This window comes from Penicillium daleae, assembly GCF_028827525.1.
Source record: "Penicillium daleae strain IBT 16125 chromosome Unknown utg000002l_segment0_segment0, whole genome shotgun sequence".
Classification (NCBI taxonomy): domain Eukaryota; kingdom Fungi; phylum Ascomycota; class Eurotiomycetes; order Eurotiales; family Aspergillaceae; genus Penicillium; species Penicillium daleae.
Genome location: NW_026623150.1, coordinates 3,720,246 through 3,738,295, shown reverse-complemented (window position 1 = coordinate 3,738,295; position 18,050 = coordinate 3,720,246). Strand labels below are relative to the sequence as shown.

The 18,050-nt window shown below is 50.8% G+C and overlaps 8 protein-coding genes across 8 annotated transcripts; 6 read left to right on the top strand and 2 right to left on the bottom strand.

Annotated features, from left to right (window-relative positions):
• Positions 1 to 202: 202 nt before the first annotated feature.
• Positions 203 to 866, top strand: N7458_002345 (cell wall mannoprotein 1 family protein; the record flags this gene model as incomplete). Its single annotated transcript, XM_056905728.1, has 2 exons — positions 203 to 535; positions 600 to 866. 2 exons carry the CDS (start codon positions 203 to 205, stop codon positions 864 to 866), a joined length of 600 nt encoding a protein of 199 aa, XP_056769835.1.
• A 687-nt stretch (positions 867 to 1,553) lies between these two features.
• On the bottom strand, positions 1,554 to 3,038 carry N7458_002344 (arylsulfotransferase family protein; the record flags this gene model as incomplete). Its single annotated transcript, XM_056905727.1, has 1 exon — positions 1,554 to 3,038. One exon carries the CDS (start codon positions 3,036 to 3,038, stop codon positions 1,554 to 1,556), a length of 1,485 nt encoding a protein of 494 aa, XP_056769834.1.
• A 2,868-nt stretch (positions 3,039 to 5,906) lies between these two features.
• N7458_002343 (uncharacterized protein) lies at positions 5,907 to 7,538 on the top strand (the record flags this gene model as incomplete). The annotated part of the gene is made up of 3 exons (XM_056905726.1): positions 5,907 to 6,000; positions 6,074 to 7,350; positions 7,407 to 7,538. The coding sequence occupies 3 exons, from the start codon at positions 5,907 to 5,909 to the stop codon at positions 7,536 to 7,538; spliced, it is 1,503 nt and encodes a 500-aa protein (XP_056769833.1).
• Positions 7,539 to 9,150: 1,612 nt separating this feature from the next.
• On the top strand, positions 9,151 to 10,433 carry N7458_002342 (uncharacterized protein; the record flags this gene model as incomplete). The annotated part of the gene is made up of 4 exons (XM_056905725.1): positions 9,151 to 9,303; positions 9,461 to 9,747; positions 9,850 to 10,063; positions 10,176 to 10,433. 4 exons carry the CDS (start codon positions 9,151 to 9,153, stop codon positions 10,431 to 10,433), a joined length of 912 nt encoding a protein of 303 aa, XP_056769832.1.
• An 845-nt stretch (positions 10,434 to 11,278) lies between these two features.
• Positions 11,279 to 12,506, top strand: N7458_002341 (bZIP transcription factor; the record flags this gene model as incomplete). Its single annotated transcript, XM_056905724.1, has 5 exons — positions 11,279 to 11,436; positions 11,485 to 11,856; positions 11,917 to 11,979; positions 12,029 to 12,337; positions 12,443 to 12,506. 5 exons carry the CDS (start codon positions 11,279 to 11,281, stop codon positions 12,504 to 12,506), a joined length of 966 nt encoding a protein of 321 aa, XP_056769831.1.
• Positions 12,507 to 12,960: 454 nt separating this feature from the next.
• Positions 12,961 to 13,487, top strand: N7458_002340 (GFA family protein; the record flags this gene model as incomplete). Its single annotated transcript, XM_056905723.1, has 3 exons — positions 12,961 to 13,012; positions 13,082 to 13,261; positions 13,315 to 13,487. The coding sequence occupies 3 exons, from the start codon at positions 12,961 to 12,963 to the stop codon at positions 13,485 to 13,487; spliced, it is 405 nt and encodes a 134-aa protein (XP_056769830.1).
• A 1,110-nt stretch (positions 13,488 to 14,597) lies between these two features.
• On the top strand, positions 14,598 to 15,287 carry N7458_002339 (DUF967 domain protein; the record flags this gene model as incomplete). The annotated part of the gene is made up of 1 exon (XM_056905722.1): positions 14,598 to 15,287. One exon carries the CDS (start codon positions 14,598 to 14,600, stop codon positions 15,285 to 15,287), a length of 690 nt encoding a protein of 229 aa, XP_056769829.1.
• A 264-nt stretch (positions 15,288 to 15,551) lies between these two features.
• Positions 15,552 to 17,725, bottom strand: bipA (Hsp70 family ATPase KAR2; the record flags this gene model as incomplete). The annotated part of the gene is given in 4 exon segments (XM_056905721.1): positions 15,552 to 16,025; positions 16,037 to 17,222; positions 17,310 to 17,474; positions 17,544 to 17,725. The coding sequence occupies 4 exon segments, from the start codon at positions 17,723 to 17,725 to the stop codon at positions 15,552 to 15,554; spliced, it is 2,007 nt and encodes a 668-aa protein (XP_056769828.1).
• Positions 17,726 to 18,050: the final 325 nt, after the last annotated feature.

Here is an 18,050-nt window from a genome sequence, read left to right as displayed (position 1 = left end):
GGTATATTGGCTGACTAGCGAATTCTAAAATTGCCTCCTATGCAAGAACGAACCCCTTGAGTTTCCCTGCTAAAAGGAATGTTGCACATCAGCCTAAAGCAGCTTGGAACAATCTGCTTATTTGACATCTCCTGAACTTCATTCATCACACTGTTCCTCGACCAGTCTGACTACTCAGTTCCTTTCAATTGCCGCCTCCACTATGCGTTTCCTACGCACTCTCGTGACCTTCTTGTCACTCCTTCTGGTGACCTCAGCTGTGCCCACGAGCCAGAAAGATAGTGTTCTCAGCAGCATCGCGACCGTCTCTCAGGCTGTACAGGCAAACAAAGACGCCATCAGTCGCTATCAAGGTGGTTCACTAGCCACTATTCCTATCGGGCGAAAGTCTTATGATTGCTGGTATGCACTGAGAGAGGCGCATACCAAGCTCACCGACACCAAGTTCACACCGAAGGAGTCGGACGAGGTTGTTCAGCACTTTACATCCCTGAACCAAGATTCCATGGACCTGCTGGATCTCTACCGTGAGAAGGTTCGCATGCTTGAAAATCGACTGCGGCCAATATCAATGATAACTAATATGATTTTGCAAATAGGCACCCCTATTGAATAAGGCTGGTGTTAGCTGGATGGTACCAATCATGATGCAGGCTATCTACCGAGAAGCAGACGACTATTCCGCCGCACTCCAAGCTTTGATGCCCGAGGAGGACGTTGCGCACATGAAGGAGATAACAGTCAATCATAACGCTGCGTGGAATAAGGCGTTTGCGGCATATGATCCCGCTGGCAATTCAGAGCCTGTCCAGCAGTGGAGGACCTTATTTTCGTTCTTCTCGCCAGCCCTGACCTACCTTCTCTGAGGAAATCTACCATCCGGGTCTGAGCTCTACCTACTTGGCGGCGGACCTCATATCTTAATAAAAGCGTTTACCTTCCTATGCTCATATATAATGCTATGAGTTTGTTGGGTGGATTGCCCTAGCACTTGCTTGGGTATCACAAAAGACCACAATTATATGAATGAGAGGGATAGGTTTCGGGTATTTTTTCCATCAAATCAAGGACGTCAAAAGCATTATTTAAACTGGATGAGTCCCCAGCTACAGAAGCCGCTTTTAGATCTGGAGGACTTGCTTGTCGCGTCGTAATCAATGCATGCGATCATTGGTTAGCACCATTTGTATTCTAGTCTCTCCAAGTAAGTCTCATGCATATAGAACCATAATCATCTTGATACTAAGCTTATCACTTGAATCATTGGTAGTAATCCAAAAACAAATAGCGCTGCTAACCGGCATCGTTACAGTAAGACGTGAAAGTCAAATATTGCTCGTGGAATTGATACATTCATTGTGTCCATAAGTGACAAGAAGGCAAGAGAATATGTACGTGTTCAACATGAGGAAGAAAAATGTACAGAAAGAAAAAGACGAGTGGCTCCGTGAGCTATATCGAGATGCCAGAAGCTTGGATCTTTCAGAAACAATCCACGACCGAGAGCTTTCACATGATCATCCCAATACAAAAGCCGGCAGGAAACAACCAATCTAGAAAGAGACAATCTCAGAAGTACCAAGAACCTTTGTACCCTGGCGGGCAGCAACCTGAATAAAGTTAGTAGGCGGATTATCAATACTAACCGCAGTCTCAAAGCCAGTCCGCTTAGCGATGCCAATCTGCGTCGTGTTGACCGAATTCACAGAAGCGGCCGAGTAGACTACCCAATTATCATAATCAGTGGCACCATTCCAACTCATATACACAGCAGCACCCTCGGTGGTCTTGTTGACCGTCAACGAGGGCTTCCAGAATGGAATGGCACTCCATTGGCAGCGATAGCCACGGTATGAGGCGACGGCGTTATCTGGGCCGAACTTCGCGCTAAATACCACGTTGCCTCCACCGTCGTACTCTTTGACTTTGGAGATGGAGCCGTAGTCCATGAATACGTGGCCGTTGGCTTCGTTGAGTAGCTGGTAGCTGCCCTGGCTGACAGAGTGGATTGGGTCGTTGGGGTCGGTCAGGGAGCGCAGGCCGGTGACCTTTTTGTTTACCAGGTCAATGGCAAGGCTGACGCCAGTGGTTGGGGTCTCCGAGTCAGTAGGAGTGTTGGCGTTGTTGAACAGGTTCAGTACCAGACCCTCGTCAGTCTCGTTGTATACGCGCATGTCATGTTGCCAGCTGAAGTTGGCGTTGCCGATCTGCGCGAAGTCGCCGCCGTTTGCGCCGTTCAGTTGCCATTCGATGCTGCCATTGGGGAAGATGTGATAGCCGGACCACATGTGGCGCAAGGAAACCAGGTAGCCGTTGTTGGTGGTGGTGATAGAGTTGATGTGGTAGGCATCGTAAGGGTTCTCCTGGGAGCCGGCGTCGGCACCGAGCTTCTGGTGCGAGGAGTTGAGAGGAATTTGGTCCTCGTGGTCAAGAGCGCTCCAGGAGTAGAGAATCTGGTTAGTGGAAATGTCGATTTCGTAGAAGTGGCTGTCGAGCATCCACTCTGAAGAATTGCCACCAAGGGAGGTCAGATCATGCTGAGTTACGTTGTAGGCAGTGACTAGCAGAGTGTTCCGGGGAGTGATATGGCTCTCATGCAGGTCAATGTACGAGGGTTTAGGTGTGTTGTCCGGCGTGATAAAGGCGCCGGTCAAGGTGATGGTATGGATTTCCTTGTAGGTATTATCGAGGATATGCACGGCGCCGTAACCGAAGCCCAGGTCCATCATGGTGCCGGACCAAAAGGTAATGACATCTTGACCGTTGAGCTGCTGGACACGGAGGTTGGCAGTGACCTCTTCGGGGCCTTCATAGACAAGGTTGCCTTCGTCGTCGTAGATTAGTGCCGCCTGACCAGCAGGCTGGACACCCCCACGAGGGCCGAGAAAAAGATAACCTGGCTCGGCGGTGCCGGTCTTGTTGACTTCAAGCGTGGGCGGCTGGAAGTTCGTTGATCTATAAGTTGAGTAGGGCCAAGCCGCTGCACCGAGGGAGGACAACAGCAGCGTGCTGCCAGCAGTATACCACCACGGAGCCATGTCTGCTCACAGATTTCGAAGGTTCAGCCAAAACAACAATCACGCACAAGGCCAATTAAAGAAAGACGATGGATAAGATCTTAATGAACGGATAGGAAGGTTGAAGAAACGAGTGACGAGAGTGAGAAGTGGAAAGGCGTGCTGTTCCAGAGCATTGAGCAATCTCCGTCAGGCTCAACGGGGAGTTGTTCGTTTAAAAGTCAGTCCAACAGTCTTTCTGTTTCATCCGCGGAGCTCCGTGAAGAAAGCGATAGCCCTGGAGATCATTGCCGTCCCGCACGCCGATGGTGAGTGGGTTAGGATCTGACAATGGTCCAACCAGGTAGCTGAGCCAACATGATCATCTCCTGGCCTTCTCGTTATACACGACGAAGTCCCCTCAAAAGTCTGGATAACCAGGCTTGGCCACCGTCATTGGGTGGACCAACGGGACAAGTCTTCATCTATCTGTCCAAATTGGTAACATGACGAGGGTCCCCGCGTATTAAGTCCGACCAGCACTGGACGGACGTTTCATCTGTAGATTAGGACAGGGGTGAATAAGGCCAAATTCCTCCTCGAGTAAGAAGGCTAAATCTGATACTGTAGGGGTCAGTGAAATCAGAAGGTTACAATCAAGTCCCGAGATCAGATCCAACCAGAACGCAGCTTCCAGGACACAGTTAAGCCTCAAGCGAGGGGATCGGCGAGCCGATCGGTCTTGGCAGTGTGTTTCGCATGGCCAATATCCGCTCCGGTTGGGCATACTCTGCGTGGCAGGTCGCGTGGAAGAAACCCCGAATTGTCGCCAGGAACACACCTTTTCCGGTGCTGTGTGGGTTTGCAATTTTGCTACGACGGTGGAGCAAGCACAAAGCTAGGTGAGTGGGGGGTCCGGCGGTGCTGAACCCTGGGACGTGTTTGATCCCCATGCCCCTGAGGAGAGTGCGTGGCAGCGATCGGCTTCCACTATGCCGGATAGAGTAACTGTCGGCAGCAGCGTGGATGTTTATTATCACGATATTGGAGGGGCATCGTCTTGCTTAAAGTGTGTGATATACGGAGGAGGGAGACAAGCAAATCACATCCGCAAAGATTGTACTCTCCGAGTCCTTTCCGTGTTGAGTCCGCTGGCCTGGTCGGCCTGGCCGACGGGGATCGTCGCAGGCTGGACGGGTTGCTAGCGGATGCAAAGGGTGGCCTGGTTTGACTGACATGAAGACGTTTTCCAGTCCTCTAAGTGTTATGAAACGGTTCGCGGATATGCATGTTTTCGACGGTCAAAGTTGTAGCATGGCATATGGCTTGGAGACATCCCAGCCTTCCGAGTTAGTATCACGATTGTCAGGTGACCGATGGTCTGATCGAGATGCGAAGTACAGAGCAAATGGACTGAATAGAATAGCGAGACATTTTCAATAAATCGATGAAAAGCAAAACAAGACCAAGTCGAGACTATCATTCAAAATGCCCAAGCTTTCCTTTTGTGTGTCTCGATTGAAGCTGCGGCGATGGGGTGGGATAGCGGGTGGGAACACCCTGTAATCACAAACAACCCTAAGGTTAACCCTGGACATTTCAAATACTCTTCTCGTGATGCTAGGGTATGCTTAAAAATGATACAGTAATGAGTGATAGAAAGACATTACTTTGAGGCTTTTCCAAAGCCAAGTCGAGCTACCGAGGCTAAGCTTTTTCTGCTCCTACCACTATCATGAGGTTCTCCAAATGCTATCACTAGCAATACGTACTAACCTGCGAACATTAACGCGGTCGCAATCGCCTCCACAAAACACTCTTTCAAGAGCTATTTTGCAAGTCAAACAGTTTGAATAGAATTGGAGTCCAGAGTATCAAATGGATGGCTTCAAGGAGTCTAGAACAAGCTCTGGACCGATCACAGGAATGCTCTGAATGGAACACTATTTTCCTATCAAAGAGATCTGAGGTCCTTCTGCAATAATCCTGACTCGGGATTGCCCTTTTTTAAGGTGGGTTGTGTTGAAATAGTTCGGTAGGGCTAAGGTGCGAGTAGTCCCCCTCTTGGCTCTTGGGGAGTAATCAATTGGTGGCGCAACGCGATCTTGCAAATCCGGGGATAGCCTTCTCTTGCGGGGAGACCCCACCTTAACAGAACTACAACACCCTTAGAAAGAAACTCTGAGTTGTAAACACCCATACAACTCGGATCCCACAAACTGGCAAGGAACAGGCCCGTTATCCACGGTCCAAACACGATGAGCAGCCATCTCAGACCGCAAACCAGGCCAGGCCGTCAACTGCAGCAACTTGCCCCCTTGCGCTCGTTCACAGACATCCTTTCCATTTCTATCCCCTTCACCATCTGTTGCGTAGCACGGCCGTCACTCGAGTTCCCCACAAATCAGCATCCAAGCTCCCCGCTGCCCAGAGCTTGCTCTCCCACTAAGCTATTCGCCGGCTGCCAATGACGAGCATGTGCACCGCATCGTACTCGGTTGCGAGCCGGTCGGCTCTCGCGTGGCTTTGAAAGACCTTGCCTGGTTTGGCCCCCTCAAAGCTGAGCCAGTGAGGTTCCGGCCAGCAGAAATGGGTTGCAGTGGCCTTACATCAACCACGCGGTGCATCACTTTCGGGCTTTCAGATGCTCGGCCAGTCATAAAGACTGCATGGTGGCTGGCTTTGCTTCTCTTCTTTCTCCACTCTCGCCTAGCCCCCAGGTTGATCACCGATGCAACCTCTTCAACTTCGTCTTTGCGGGACCCTTTTAGCTACAGAGACATATAGCTTGCACTTGCAATAGTTGCGTGGACGCGAGTTCATGCGACTCGAGCTTCCTACACTCCACACTAAAAGCTCTTCTTCCTAACTACAGGTCGTACCTTGGCGTAACGGAAGTGTAACAACACCATGGGTCGCAAGCTTGGCCTCTTTCGCGCTGCCTACCTGGTCTCGGCCAGCTGCATGGGCTCGTTTGCTTTCGCCTTCGACACTGGTGTGATCAGTATGTCGACCTCAATACCCAGCTGGTCACTTTCAACGACCATAGATTCTGATTGACACGATCTTCTAAACAGGTGGTGTCCTCTCACTCGAATCATTCCAGAAAGATTTCGGATACACCAAAGCCCAAAAGACCAATGTCAACTCCAACGCCGTCTCCATTCTCCAAGCGGGCGCCTTTTTCGGCTGCTTCTTCGTCTCCCCCATTGCCAAGTTCTTCGGCCGCCGCACTGGCTTGATTATCAGCTCTCTTGTCTTTACCGTCGGTACCATCCTACAGGTAATCAACTCCGGCTCTCTGGGTACATTCTATGCCGGGCGCGTGATTGCAGGTCTGGGCATCGGCGCCGCCACGGTGCTGATCCCGATGTATTCGGCGGAGATGTCGCCGAAGGAGATTCGCGGTCGTCTGGGGGCGTGTTTCCAACTGTTCTTTGCTATAGGCGTCATGATCGCTTATTGGGTAACGTATGCGGTTGATAAAGATCAGTCCCCGGGGACGAATCAGTGGCAGACGGCATTGGGACTGCAGCTTATCGGGTCGACACTCTTGCTGGGCGGGATGTGCACGGTCAAAGAGAGCGCGCGTTGGCTTGCCGCTCGAGGGAAGCTGGATAAGGCACGGGAGTCGTTGAAATGGGTGCGTGGAGGTGAGGAGACGGAGGAGCTGCAGAAGGAGTTCGATGAGATTCTCGCCGGTATTGAGGAAGAGGCTCGTGTCAAGGAGAATCTTACGTTTAAGGAGCTACTACTGCCGGTGAATCGGTACCGTCTCTTCATTGCCGTTACTATCCAGCTCTCTGCCCAGCTTACTGGGAATACCTCGCTGGCGTACTATGCGACGCAGATTTTCAGCTCTGTCGGGGCTGGCAGCGCCGCCAAGTTAGTGACTGGATTCTTCGGCCTCGTCAAGGTGTGCGGTGTGACAGTCTTCCAGCTTTTTGTCCTGGATAGAATAGGACGCCGGGTTCCGTTTATGGTAGGCGCCTTTGCCATGGGCTCCTTTATGCTCATCATCGCATGTATCCTGGCGACACACCCAGCGAACAACAATAGCACCTCCTCGGGTCCTAGCTCTGCGGGCATTGCGTGTATCATCATGACTTACGCGGAGGCATTCAGCTACAACATGTCCTGGGGCCCGCTACCCTGGCTCTATGTCGGAGAGATTTTCTCCAGTCGTACTCGCGAGTTGGGTGTCACGGTGGGAGCGGCGTCGCAGTGGCTGTTCAATTTCATGATGTCGCAGGTCACGCCGCACGCGATCAACAATATTGGTTGGCGCATGTTCTTGATGTTTGCAATCTTCAACTACGCCATTATTGTGTACTCATGGCTCGTTCTCAAAGAGGTATGTCATGCCATCCACACCAATCTCATTGGTAGCATATTGACCGAGCCTAACAGACATCGCGACACTCGCTGGAGGAGATGCAGGAGGTCTTTGGGGGCGGCCCAAGGGAGGAGAAGCATATTGAGAGTGCCGAGCACCAAGAGCACATTGAATCAGTTTCGAAGGAGGCCAAAGTGGGATCTTAAACCTCGCAAGACGTTGCAAAACCTGCTCGCCGGGACTCGGACACAACTTGTGCACCGAGATCCATTGGCCCCGTTTCTACCTTGATATCTCTTCGATACTTACTCTGTACTAATGCCTCTGTGCCCCTCATGAATCACACTGTTTCCCACATCCTCTCCACAAACACGAGACGCGAAGCACCCGGATCTTGCCCCATTACCACATCGCCTCATGCCCTTCCTGGATCTCTGGGTGTGGATTGGCGAGCTTCCCCGGCTTTCGGCCCCACGTAGACGGGAATATAGCGGAGACTAATGACTTGGCATTGGCCAGTTAGTCTGTTCGTTGAGCCCTCGGCCCTCCCGAAGCACAAGAAAATCGCTCCGACGGGATCCAGGAACAACAACCTCTTTCGCGAGGTGTGACACGGACACATGAACACCATCCAATTCTGGTCGTAGTATATACTATATCTGACTTCTAGAACTGCCTTTTAGATGCCATCGTAACTCTCCTGCGGTCTTCCGTTCCTGTGCTTCCTAATTTCTCGACTCGGAAGTCTTCTCGAACAAAAACCCCGCAAGCCGAGTCCATTCCTTTAACTTCCGCCACTCACTCGGCCCCCAGGCCCAGGCACCAATCCCTTCGTGTGCGCGACCCGTGAATGGCAGGTTCCCCCGGGACGATTGTTGAACAGGCTTTCGTCCCGGCGTCGAGCACGCGACAGATTGGTCGCAGCCAGCCCACACTCTCTCCATGCGGTTCTGCAGGCCGGTCCAATAGAATTGAAGATCTCCGAGAAAGCGGGTATGTTATTGGCTCGAAGACCTATCCTGGACAGAACTATGCGTTTCCATCCTATGAGCTGGAGATAGATCTGGCCATAAATGCCTTTTTTCTGAGCCTCTCGGGTGGATGGGCAATCGCAAAAGATGCCTCCGTGAACCGACAAACTATGATCCCCCCAGGGTAAACGGTGGATCTCCTCGAAAGCTACTCCAGTGTCTCGACCAGATCGTATATCCCCACAATAACCAACAATTAACGTAATGCAGAGTCAAATTAGAAAGTCACTTCAGACACACCCCTGGTTAATATAGGGGTTACAACCCCAGAGAACCGAAGACTTCCTTTTCTTCTATCGCCGTCAGCAAAGACCACTACAAGGCCCCCTATCCAACCCATCATCCTACAGACAAGAAACCAAACCTGTCTTTGCTTTTGATCTCTCTTTTTTCAACTATTTTTGACTTGTCCTCTGCACATCACTTTACAATTGAGCTAGCACCAATGGGTCCCCTGGTCCGAGCTGGTGCTTAAAAGCCACTTCGTTCACGCCAGACTACTTTTAGCAGGACTAGGTCGGGCATTTCTGTCTGTCCCCTCTAAACGAACGAACTCTATTACGCTCGTGTGTGCAACGGCCCTCTTTACAAGACGGCACATTTTGAACAACCGATGAACTTTTCTCTCCCCCCTTCTTTGCTCCCTCCTCGCTACCTTTCCTGTCACGCATTTCACTACCCGCTGCGCAATCGCTCGCTGTATTTTCCATCTCTCTCGTCGCTTCCTACTACCACTCTTTCCATCTCTCTTGATATCGACTAGCAGTGCCATGAACTAGGATCCACCATGTCTGATCATACTGGTCGGCCTACTGGTGAGGGCCTAGTCCTGGAGGCATGGGGCCAGGGTCTGATGATTGGCAGCTTGCTCATCATGGCAGCCATCACTCTCTCCAACATGAAGAAGCATATTCTTCTACACAAACTCATTCTCGCAGAAGTAAGTACCTACTACAAATCATCATATCTTCCAGTCCACCTCGCGGCCAATATACGACAAAAACAAAATTTTCATCCCCTTGTCCCTCGCATTGTACCTGCATGAACCGAACCATGTTGTGCCATGCCACGAGGCTAATCCCGAATCCTCCGCATAGTTGATTCTCGCAATGGGCCACGGTACTTTTATCTTCCTGCATGAGCCCGCCTATGGCTGGTACCTATCCGTCACTGCGATCGGTCTGAATGTATCCTGGGCATTGCACAATGTCATTGCCTGGATGAAGAATAGACCGTTCCTATCACGACGCGTTTCGATGATTTACATCGTTACTGTTATTCTTTGTTGGCCGTATTGGATTGTCGAGATCTATGCCAACTTTACTTACTTCAATAATATCAATAATATCTTCCATACGACTCGGCCGCTAGAGCCGATCTTCAGGTACGAACGGATATCTGATTTGCTCCATGTCTCACTTCAAGGATTCTTTTCTTTCTGTTAATGGTTGCTATTGTCTAACCTTCAATGCTGATTATACTTCAGGGACCCTTGGTGGGTGTTCACCACAATCTCCCTATTCTACACCATCAAGCGCGAGTACAACTTTGGACTATGGGAACTCGTCTTCATCAGCCCTCGCTTCGGAGTTATGCTCGCCTCGATGTGTCTCTCCATCGCATTCATCGTGGTAGATACTTGCAGTGTCCTAAACGCCTTTAGCGATGCACTGCCCCAAGGTATTGAGCCATTCTGGAAGGTACGCATTCCTGACTTCCGCCGACTCAAAAAACTGCTCGAATATCCTCTATCACTCCTACACTTTACTTTCACTTCCTCCTCAATCCATACTAAAATCGGTATCTCCTCAGCTATCCTTCATCTTCAAATGTCTCTGCGACACAGTCATCCTGGACGACTTCAAAACAGCCCTAGACCAAATGCGCGCCTACTGGCTCCGAAAACAAGCCAGCGGCGAGATCCTCCTAACGAACGCAAATACAGCCCGCTCGCCACGTCGTGGTGCGCAGCAAGTCGAGGATATCGAGTCTGGATCTGGTGGGCACAGGATGGTGCGAAATAACAAGTCTTTCTCTATGCCTCGCGTCGTGCTGAAGGATGAGGTATAATGTCAGTGGAGAAAGGAAACGGAATAGCTATCTTTGTGTTGGTTTGGGAATTGGTTGGGGGTTTATTTCTGGGGTATGGGATTGTACATCAGCAAGGCGTTATGGTGCATTTCGTGATGAGGTTAGGAAGGACTACCTAAGGGGGGTACCATACATATGAGGATCCGTTGTGTGTTATGGGCCCCATCATGTCATGGAACACATGCTTTCTTCGCCAGCCTCAATCGTCATGATCCCAGGAGGATTTTCCATAACGTCCAGTGAATCTAAATCTGTGTCCCTGACCTATCGAACAACCGTTGTCTGGTAGCCTCCCCCATATTATCATCTCAACTACTGTGGAAATGTAATTTCCGAGGCCAAATTGTGGGCTCCCATGGAAGCACCACTGAACCTACTCTCTCTGGAATCATGGTGATCCACAAGGGATGTGGAATCGTTTCATTTAGCTAATTCTAGGTTCGGCTTTGGAATCATTTTGTGAACGGCCCCACATAGTCCCTCTTAAGGCTACCATGATTGGTGGAGGGCACCTCAGGCAAACCATCGTAGGATTCCACCCACTTCCGTAGCAAAGCGCGGCCCAAGCCCCGACACCGTTGAGTATTATCAAAGAACTGGAGTAGCGACAGTGTCATTTCTCGATTTTTCCCAAGTTAGACACGGAATATCCATTGGCTTTCAGAAAGATACTACCATCGTATTATATCTCCCGGTGTGATCTCGGGACAGTAATTGGCCGCCCCCAATCTCAGTACCAGCGGGCTCACAGCAAGGCTGTCACAACGTCAAGCACACCAATATCTTATCCACTTTGCGACACATGCACCTCACAGGATTACAAAATGACATATACACATCAAGCAATTGACGATTGTGCCGCACCGATGGCCCAATCACTCCCTGGCGATGAAACGCCTCCCCGCGGGCCGGGAACTACCGACCCCTCAGCGGCGGAAACTAGTTACGATAGACGACGCGAGCAGGTCAGACGAGCGCAAAAGTAAGTAAATCCTGGGATTAGATACTTCAGAAAGCTAACCATATCCAGAAAACATCGAGAACGGAAGGAAAACCACTGCCGCGTGCTTGAAGATGAGCTCCACCGGCTGTATATCCTGATTACCATGGACGAGGAGCTCCAGAATCTTCGCTTTGAGAATGAGATTCTTCGAGAAATTATGCTCCGCAATTCAATACCGCTGCCTGCGGGTGTGCCATTTCTAGGAGCATCATGGGCCGAAGTAACGTTCACCAATAATGGTGGCGATGATCAGCAACTACAAGTCAAGTTGCCAGATTATTCGTCTCTGTCTGCCCCGCAAGAGAGTCATTCATCAGGCCTCGATACACATACAAGCACGGATACGAGTTTTCCATCTATCCAGTCAACCTTGCCCTCTGTGGAGTTCTCGGAGATTAGGTACGACCAAATTCCAGCATTGCGTTTCACACGAAGTATCTGTCTAACTTAACGATCCAGTGACCCAAAATGTTACCACAGCGGCATGAACCTCGCGCAAATGGGCGTTGACTTTGTTCTATCGTAAGCATACCCACAAGAACAACAATACCTACAGCAGCTGACCTGACAGAATCGAACGACCCTGTCTCTTCCACACACGACCCCCTAGCACCGATGCGCCATCCGGACACGCCTTGTCAATGCAAGGAATCCTTCTTTCCGGAGCCCCGCAAGATCTACAGGACCATACTACATGGGAAGTGCCATCCCGGCAACTTGAGAAACTTTTCGAGTTCGCAGGTTCTCTAGGACTAGACGGGTATATCACCCCCGTGCAAGCGTGGAATCGGATAATTAGTCGTCTTGATCTGGCCCAGATCTTGGATCCAAGATTGGAGGAGCTGAGATCTTCTATGATTCCGCATGTAAAGTGTTATGGGTAAGTTTTATGAATGAGTTGGTGGACTGTGAGAGTGTTCATTCGGTCGCCTGCTGTATTCTTTATAACATTATATGTTACACATTGCTGATCGGATCTTCACAGGTTTGGCGCATTGATCGAGGAAGATGTATTTGAGGATCTATTTCGGTGTGTCTTTGGGGAGTGATCCTAAAAGTTACCACTCATAATGTTCTGTATAGAATGAAGCCGATGATTCCGTTGGACGAATGATCTTATGAGTAAACGAAGAATGAGAGAAGAAATGCAGTAGCACCGGAAATTCGGTCTTCAATATGGCCGCACGAGCCGTTCGGCGCTCGGACTACATAGCTAAATGGGTGGAACAAAGTGTTTCCACATCTTGCAGAGTGATTCCAAAGCATTTTCCGGTGCGCCACAATCTCAAGTCAAATGGATTCCTCATACATACAAGATGTCGTAACGGAGCGGAGATGCTTTGGAATCAGTAGAGATATTTTGAACACGATGGATCGAAGATTTCCCGCAGCTCGAGGGTATAAGTAGTCGACGGGATTCCTCCTTAATTCTTTCATTCAGTCAACATCTCTACCTCGCAATCTTATCTATCTCTCACGACTCAGCTCGACTAGACAACCAAGATGCCTGGCTCTGGAAGTTGTGCCTGCGGAAATGTTTCCTTCCAATACACTGGTGAGTCTTCCACTTTTTCCACTGCAAAACAATATTCGTTAATTCTAATATATTTACCTCACGTCACAGAAGAACCAGCACTGACAGCACTATGCCACTGCAAAGCCTGCCAAAACTGGGGCGGCAGCGCGTTCTCCTCGAACGTTGGCGTTCCAACCCCCAACTTCTCAATCACCAAGGGCGAGCCCAAGAACTGGGTCCGAACTGGAGATGTTTCTGGCAAGGAAAATAGACATTTTTTCTGTGGGGGTAAGTAACCACCCCCTTTCCTCCAAGATGTATCAAGATACTGATAGGTACAGACTGCGGGTCCAGCCTCTTTTCACAGCCGCAGGCCCTGGGAGAGATCACGTTGATTAAGAGCGGTTGTCTCGAGGAGAATAATATCCCGATTGGGCTGGAGTTGTTTGTGACGAGACGCCGGGACTATGTTGTACCTATTGTGGATGCTAAGCAGGCACCTGAGATGCCTTGAAGTAACCTGACGATGATAAGAGCTTGCAAAGAAATGGATATAGAAAGGATTTCCTTACTAGCTTCGATAAAGCTGTTATCGCTTCCAATACAAAAATTGGGCAAGCATAGGCGCGCCGTCAAGGCTGGTTTGTCCATAACGGACCGGCTCTCCTATCAAGTTGTACTGTTGTAGCAATTACCAGCGATATTCATCGTGTTTAGATTTTGCTGATGAATAATTTGATAAGACCGTTTGCTCAACATGGAGAGACATTCTTTAGTGAAGTAACATCTCGAAAAATCCTTCGAATGGCGATAAGGATGTCCACAGGCTAGGTGAATTAGAAAGTCTACTCAGAGCCTGGAGCTCCTACAAGTTCTAAATTTACTAGTCTCCCTGTTCATTTCCTATCCAGATTGTTCAATGTCTACAATATCTCCCCCAATCAAAGCAAAAGCTTCCGGAGAGAAGACGTACAACAAAGCTTACTCAGACAATGGCCAAAGAATAAGTCGAGACTACCGAAGTCAGAGACGTCCCAATTAAACGAGGTCACTCATCCCGACATGCTCAGTTCATCGCACTCAGGCGCAATCGGAACAGGACTATTCGTGAGTCCTGGCAAACCCGCCGCAACAGGCGGGTTAGCCTTTCTTGTTCCTAGCTATACCATGATGTCAGCTTTGATCTACCTTGTTCTTCCAGTTCTATAGTTATACTTACCTCTTATGTCAGCCTTGCATTTGCACACTAGGGTTAATAGAGATCCTTGTTGGGGATTTATCCGACAGTATATACCGGTATGGAAACCTTTGCTCCTATTTCGATACCTCCTATTAGTATTCAGAGAATAATTTAATATAATATAAGAACTAACCATGTGTCTGATGCAGCAATTATAACTGGAGCCATTTTCCACAGGTCCCCCAACTCCCGAAGGCTCCACTCTCATCGAACGAAGGAAGGTCCACCCTTTTCTCCGACGTCACCGGTGAAGCATCATCCTATCTTGCCCCTCACGCTCCATCTTTAATTCTTTGATTCTTCAATCCCCTGATCAATTCTCTTCTTCTTACATCTCTACATCTCTACAAACCTCCCACGCCTCAATCCTTCAATCCATCCACAATGGCCCTCTCCGTCCCAAGCACAGACGTACGTCCCTCTCCAAAACCACAACCCCCACTACAACTCACCACCCACCGATCCCAACCTACCAATCTACTAACCTCCTCCTCCCTCTATCTACAGCCAACAACCCTCATCGCCCAAGAAACAAGCGACCCCTACAAATTCCGCACCTTCACCACCGAAACAGCCTGGACCCTCGGCACCGCCCTCCGAACTCGCCTCCTCTCCCTGCCCCCATCCCAACGCAAACCAGCCCTAATCTCCATCTCCCTCGCCACCGCAACCGCATCCCCCACCAACACCCCACACGTACTCTTCCAATGCGCGACGGAAAAGGGCACCATCCCGGACAACGAGAACTGGGTGCGGCGCAAGCGCAACACCGTGCTGCGGTGGGGGGTGTCGAGCTGGGCGATGCGCATGAAGATTGCTGCTGGGCTGGGCGGGGCGGCGGTGGGTGTGAGTGCGGGGGATATTGAGGGGGCGTTTGTGAGGAAGTTTGCGTTGGAGAGTTCGTCTGGGGGCGCTGTGGCGGATGAGTTTGCTATTCATGGGGGTGGGTGGCCGATTCGGGTCCGGGGGGTGGAGGGTGTTGTTGCGGTTGTGGTGGTTAGTGGGTTGAAGCAGGAGGATGATCATGCCGTGGTGGCGGAGACGATTCGGCAGGTTGTTGAGGAGGGGCATTGAAGAAACAAGTACGGAGTATATCAGATGGAATAGAACAAAGTATAGAGGAAAGATTGGGAAAAAGCTACTTCGGAATGATCAAGATGATATACTGTATGCAAAAAGGTATCATGGTATTTAAGAGCCGGTACATTCAAGAAGCCAGGCTCAAGCGACGGGGTATCTAACCCCCGCGCAGGTCTTTAAAACTAGAAGCACACGTAAAGAAAGCAAACAGGAAGGAAAAAAGAGAAAAACTCCATGGGTAATGCCTCAAGAATAATTTTACAGTTCATCGTGGTCCAGAGGCTCGTCGTCCTCGGGAGGAGCACCAGAGCCATACAGCTTGCTGGTGATCGGGTAGGCCACGCTGGACAGCTGCTCCTTCTGCTCCTCAAAGTCCTCGGCGGTAGCAGTGGCGGCATTGTCCTCGAGCCAGTCGAGAGCCTCCTTGACGGCGTCCAAGATGGTCTGCTTGTCGTCCTCGTCGATCTGGCCGCCGAGGCCGTTCTCATCACCGACCTGGGCCTTCAGAGAGAAGGCATAGTTCTCCAGTCCGTTGCGGGCCTCGATCTTGGCCTTCATGGCCTTGTCCTCCTCGGCGAACTCCTCGGCCTCAGCCACCATGCGGTCAATCTCCTCTTGCGAGAGACGGCCCTTGTCATTGGTGATGGTGATGCTCTCGGCCTTACCAGTGCCCTTGTCACTGGCGCTGACCTTGAGGATACCGTTGGCATCGAGGTCAAAGGCAACCTCGATCTGAGGAACACCGCGGGGCGCGGGGGGATACCAGTCAACTCGAACTTGCCGAGGAGGTTGTTATCCTTGGTCATGGAACGCTCACCCTCGAAGACCTGGATCAGGACGGTGGGCTGGTTATCAGCCGCAGTCGAGAAGATCTGGGACTTGCGGGTAGGAATGACGGAGTTACGGGGGATCAGCTTGGTCATCACTCCACCGGTGGTCTCAATACCCAGAGTCAGGGGGTTGACATCCATAAGAACGACCTCGGTCAAGTGCTCATCGCCACCGAGAACACCGGCCTGAACGGCAGCACCGAAAGCGACGGCCTCGTCAGGGTTAATACCCTTGCTGGCCTTCTTGCCACCGAAGAACTCCTCGAGAAGAGCCTGGACCTTGGGAATACGGGTAGAACCACCGACCAGAACGATGTCATCAACCTCGGACTTCTTGACCTTAGCATCCTTGAGCACCTGCTCGACGGGCTTGAGGGTCTTCTTGAACAGATCGATGTTCAGCTCCTCGAACTTGGCGCGGGTCAGGGTCTCGGAGAAATCGTTGCCGTTGTGGAAGGCCTCGATTTCAATGCGGGTGGACATCTGGGAAGACAGAGTACGCTTGGCCTTCTCAACCTCGCGCTTCAGCTTACCCATAGACTTGAGATCCTTGCGGACATCAACGTCATTCTTCTTGTTGTAGAGCTTAACGAAGTAGTCCATGACGCGGTGGTCAAAGTCCTCACCACCAAGGTGGGTGTCACCAGCGGTAGCCAGAACCTCGAAGACGCCGTTGTCGATCGACAGAAGGGAGACATCGAAAGTACCACCACCAAGATCGTAGACAATAACCTGGCGCTCGTCACCGGTCTTATCCAGACCATAGGCGATAGCGGCGGCGGTGGGCTCGTTGACAACACGGAGGACATTGAGACCAGCGATGGTACCGGCATCCTTGGTGGCCTGACGCTGGGCGTCGTTGAAGTAGGCGGGGACGGTAACAACGGCGTGGGTAACAGACTTGCCCAGGTAGCTCTCAGCGACATCCTTCATCTTCTCAAGAATCATGGCGGAGATCTGCTCGGGAGTGAAAGTCTTGGGGGTCTTGTTGACATCGACCTTGACCATAGGCTTGCCATCCTTGTTGACGACCTTGAAGGGGAAGTTCTTGGCGTCACGCTGGATATCCTTGTCATCGAACTTGCGACCAATCATTCGCCTGTGAAGAAGGATTGTTAGCTATATTGACTCATCGGGTAAAACCGGCCACGCTGGCCAAGATAAAAACTGCCAAGGAAAAACTCACTTAACGTCAAAGACGGTCCGCTGGGGGTTGGCGGCGTATTGATTCTTAGCGGCGTCACCGACGAGGCGCTCCTCATCAGTGAAGGCCACGTAGGAGGGAGTAATACGGTTTCCTTGGTCGTTGGCGAGAATCTCAACCTTGCCATTCTGCATCACACCAACACAACTAGAAAGTTCTGCGTTAGCTCAACAAGTCCAATTGCTGTTCCTGACGGGATTCTGACGCTTGACGAACCTGTAGGTGGTACCCAGATCAATACCGATAACGGTGCCATAGTTCTCCGGTGAGTTCTCCTCCTCGGCGTGGGCAGTGGTGCCAAACAGCGCCATGGGGGCAATCAGGACGAGAAGGAGGTAGAAGACGGTGGTCCAGGTGAAGCCCTTGGACACACCGCCGCGGCTCGCGAGTCGCGACATTGTGAAAAGGTATATGAGGGAGAGGGGGAAAAAGGAGAAAGTGTTCAAGAAAGATTCGATCCTCTGCAACAAAGCGAGTATCAAAGAACGGAAGCCGAGTCGAATAAGCTTCTAGGCGCGTATACAGATGAGACGCGCGGAAGGGACTCTTTTTGTAAACCCTCAAAACTTGGTGGATAGGCGGGAGGGACCCGAAGGCGAAGGGGGATGGAGAAGGGAAAGGAAGAGAAGCAGACGAAAGGCCCTCTTGTATGGAGACGAAGGGACCGGCTTCGCGCAGCGGCCATGCTGGCCTTTTCTGGAGAGGTCACTCCTCGCGCTGTGA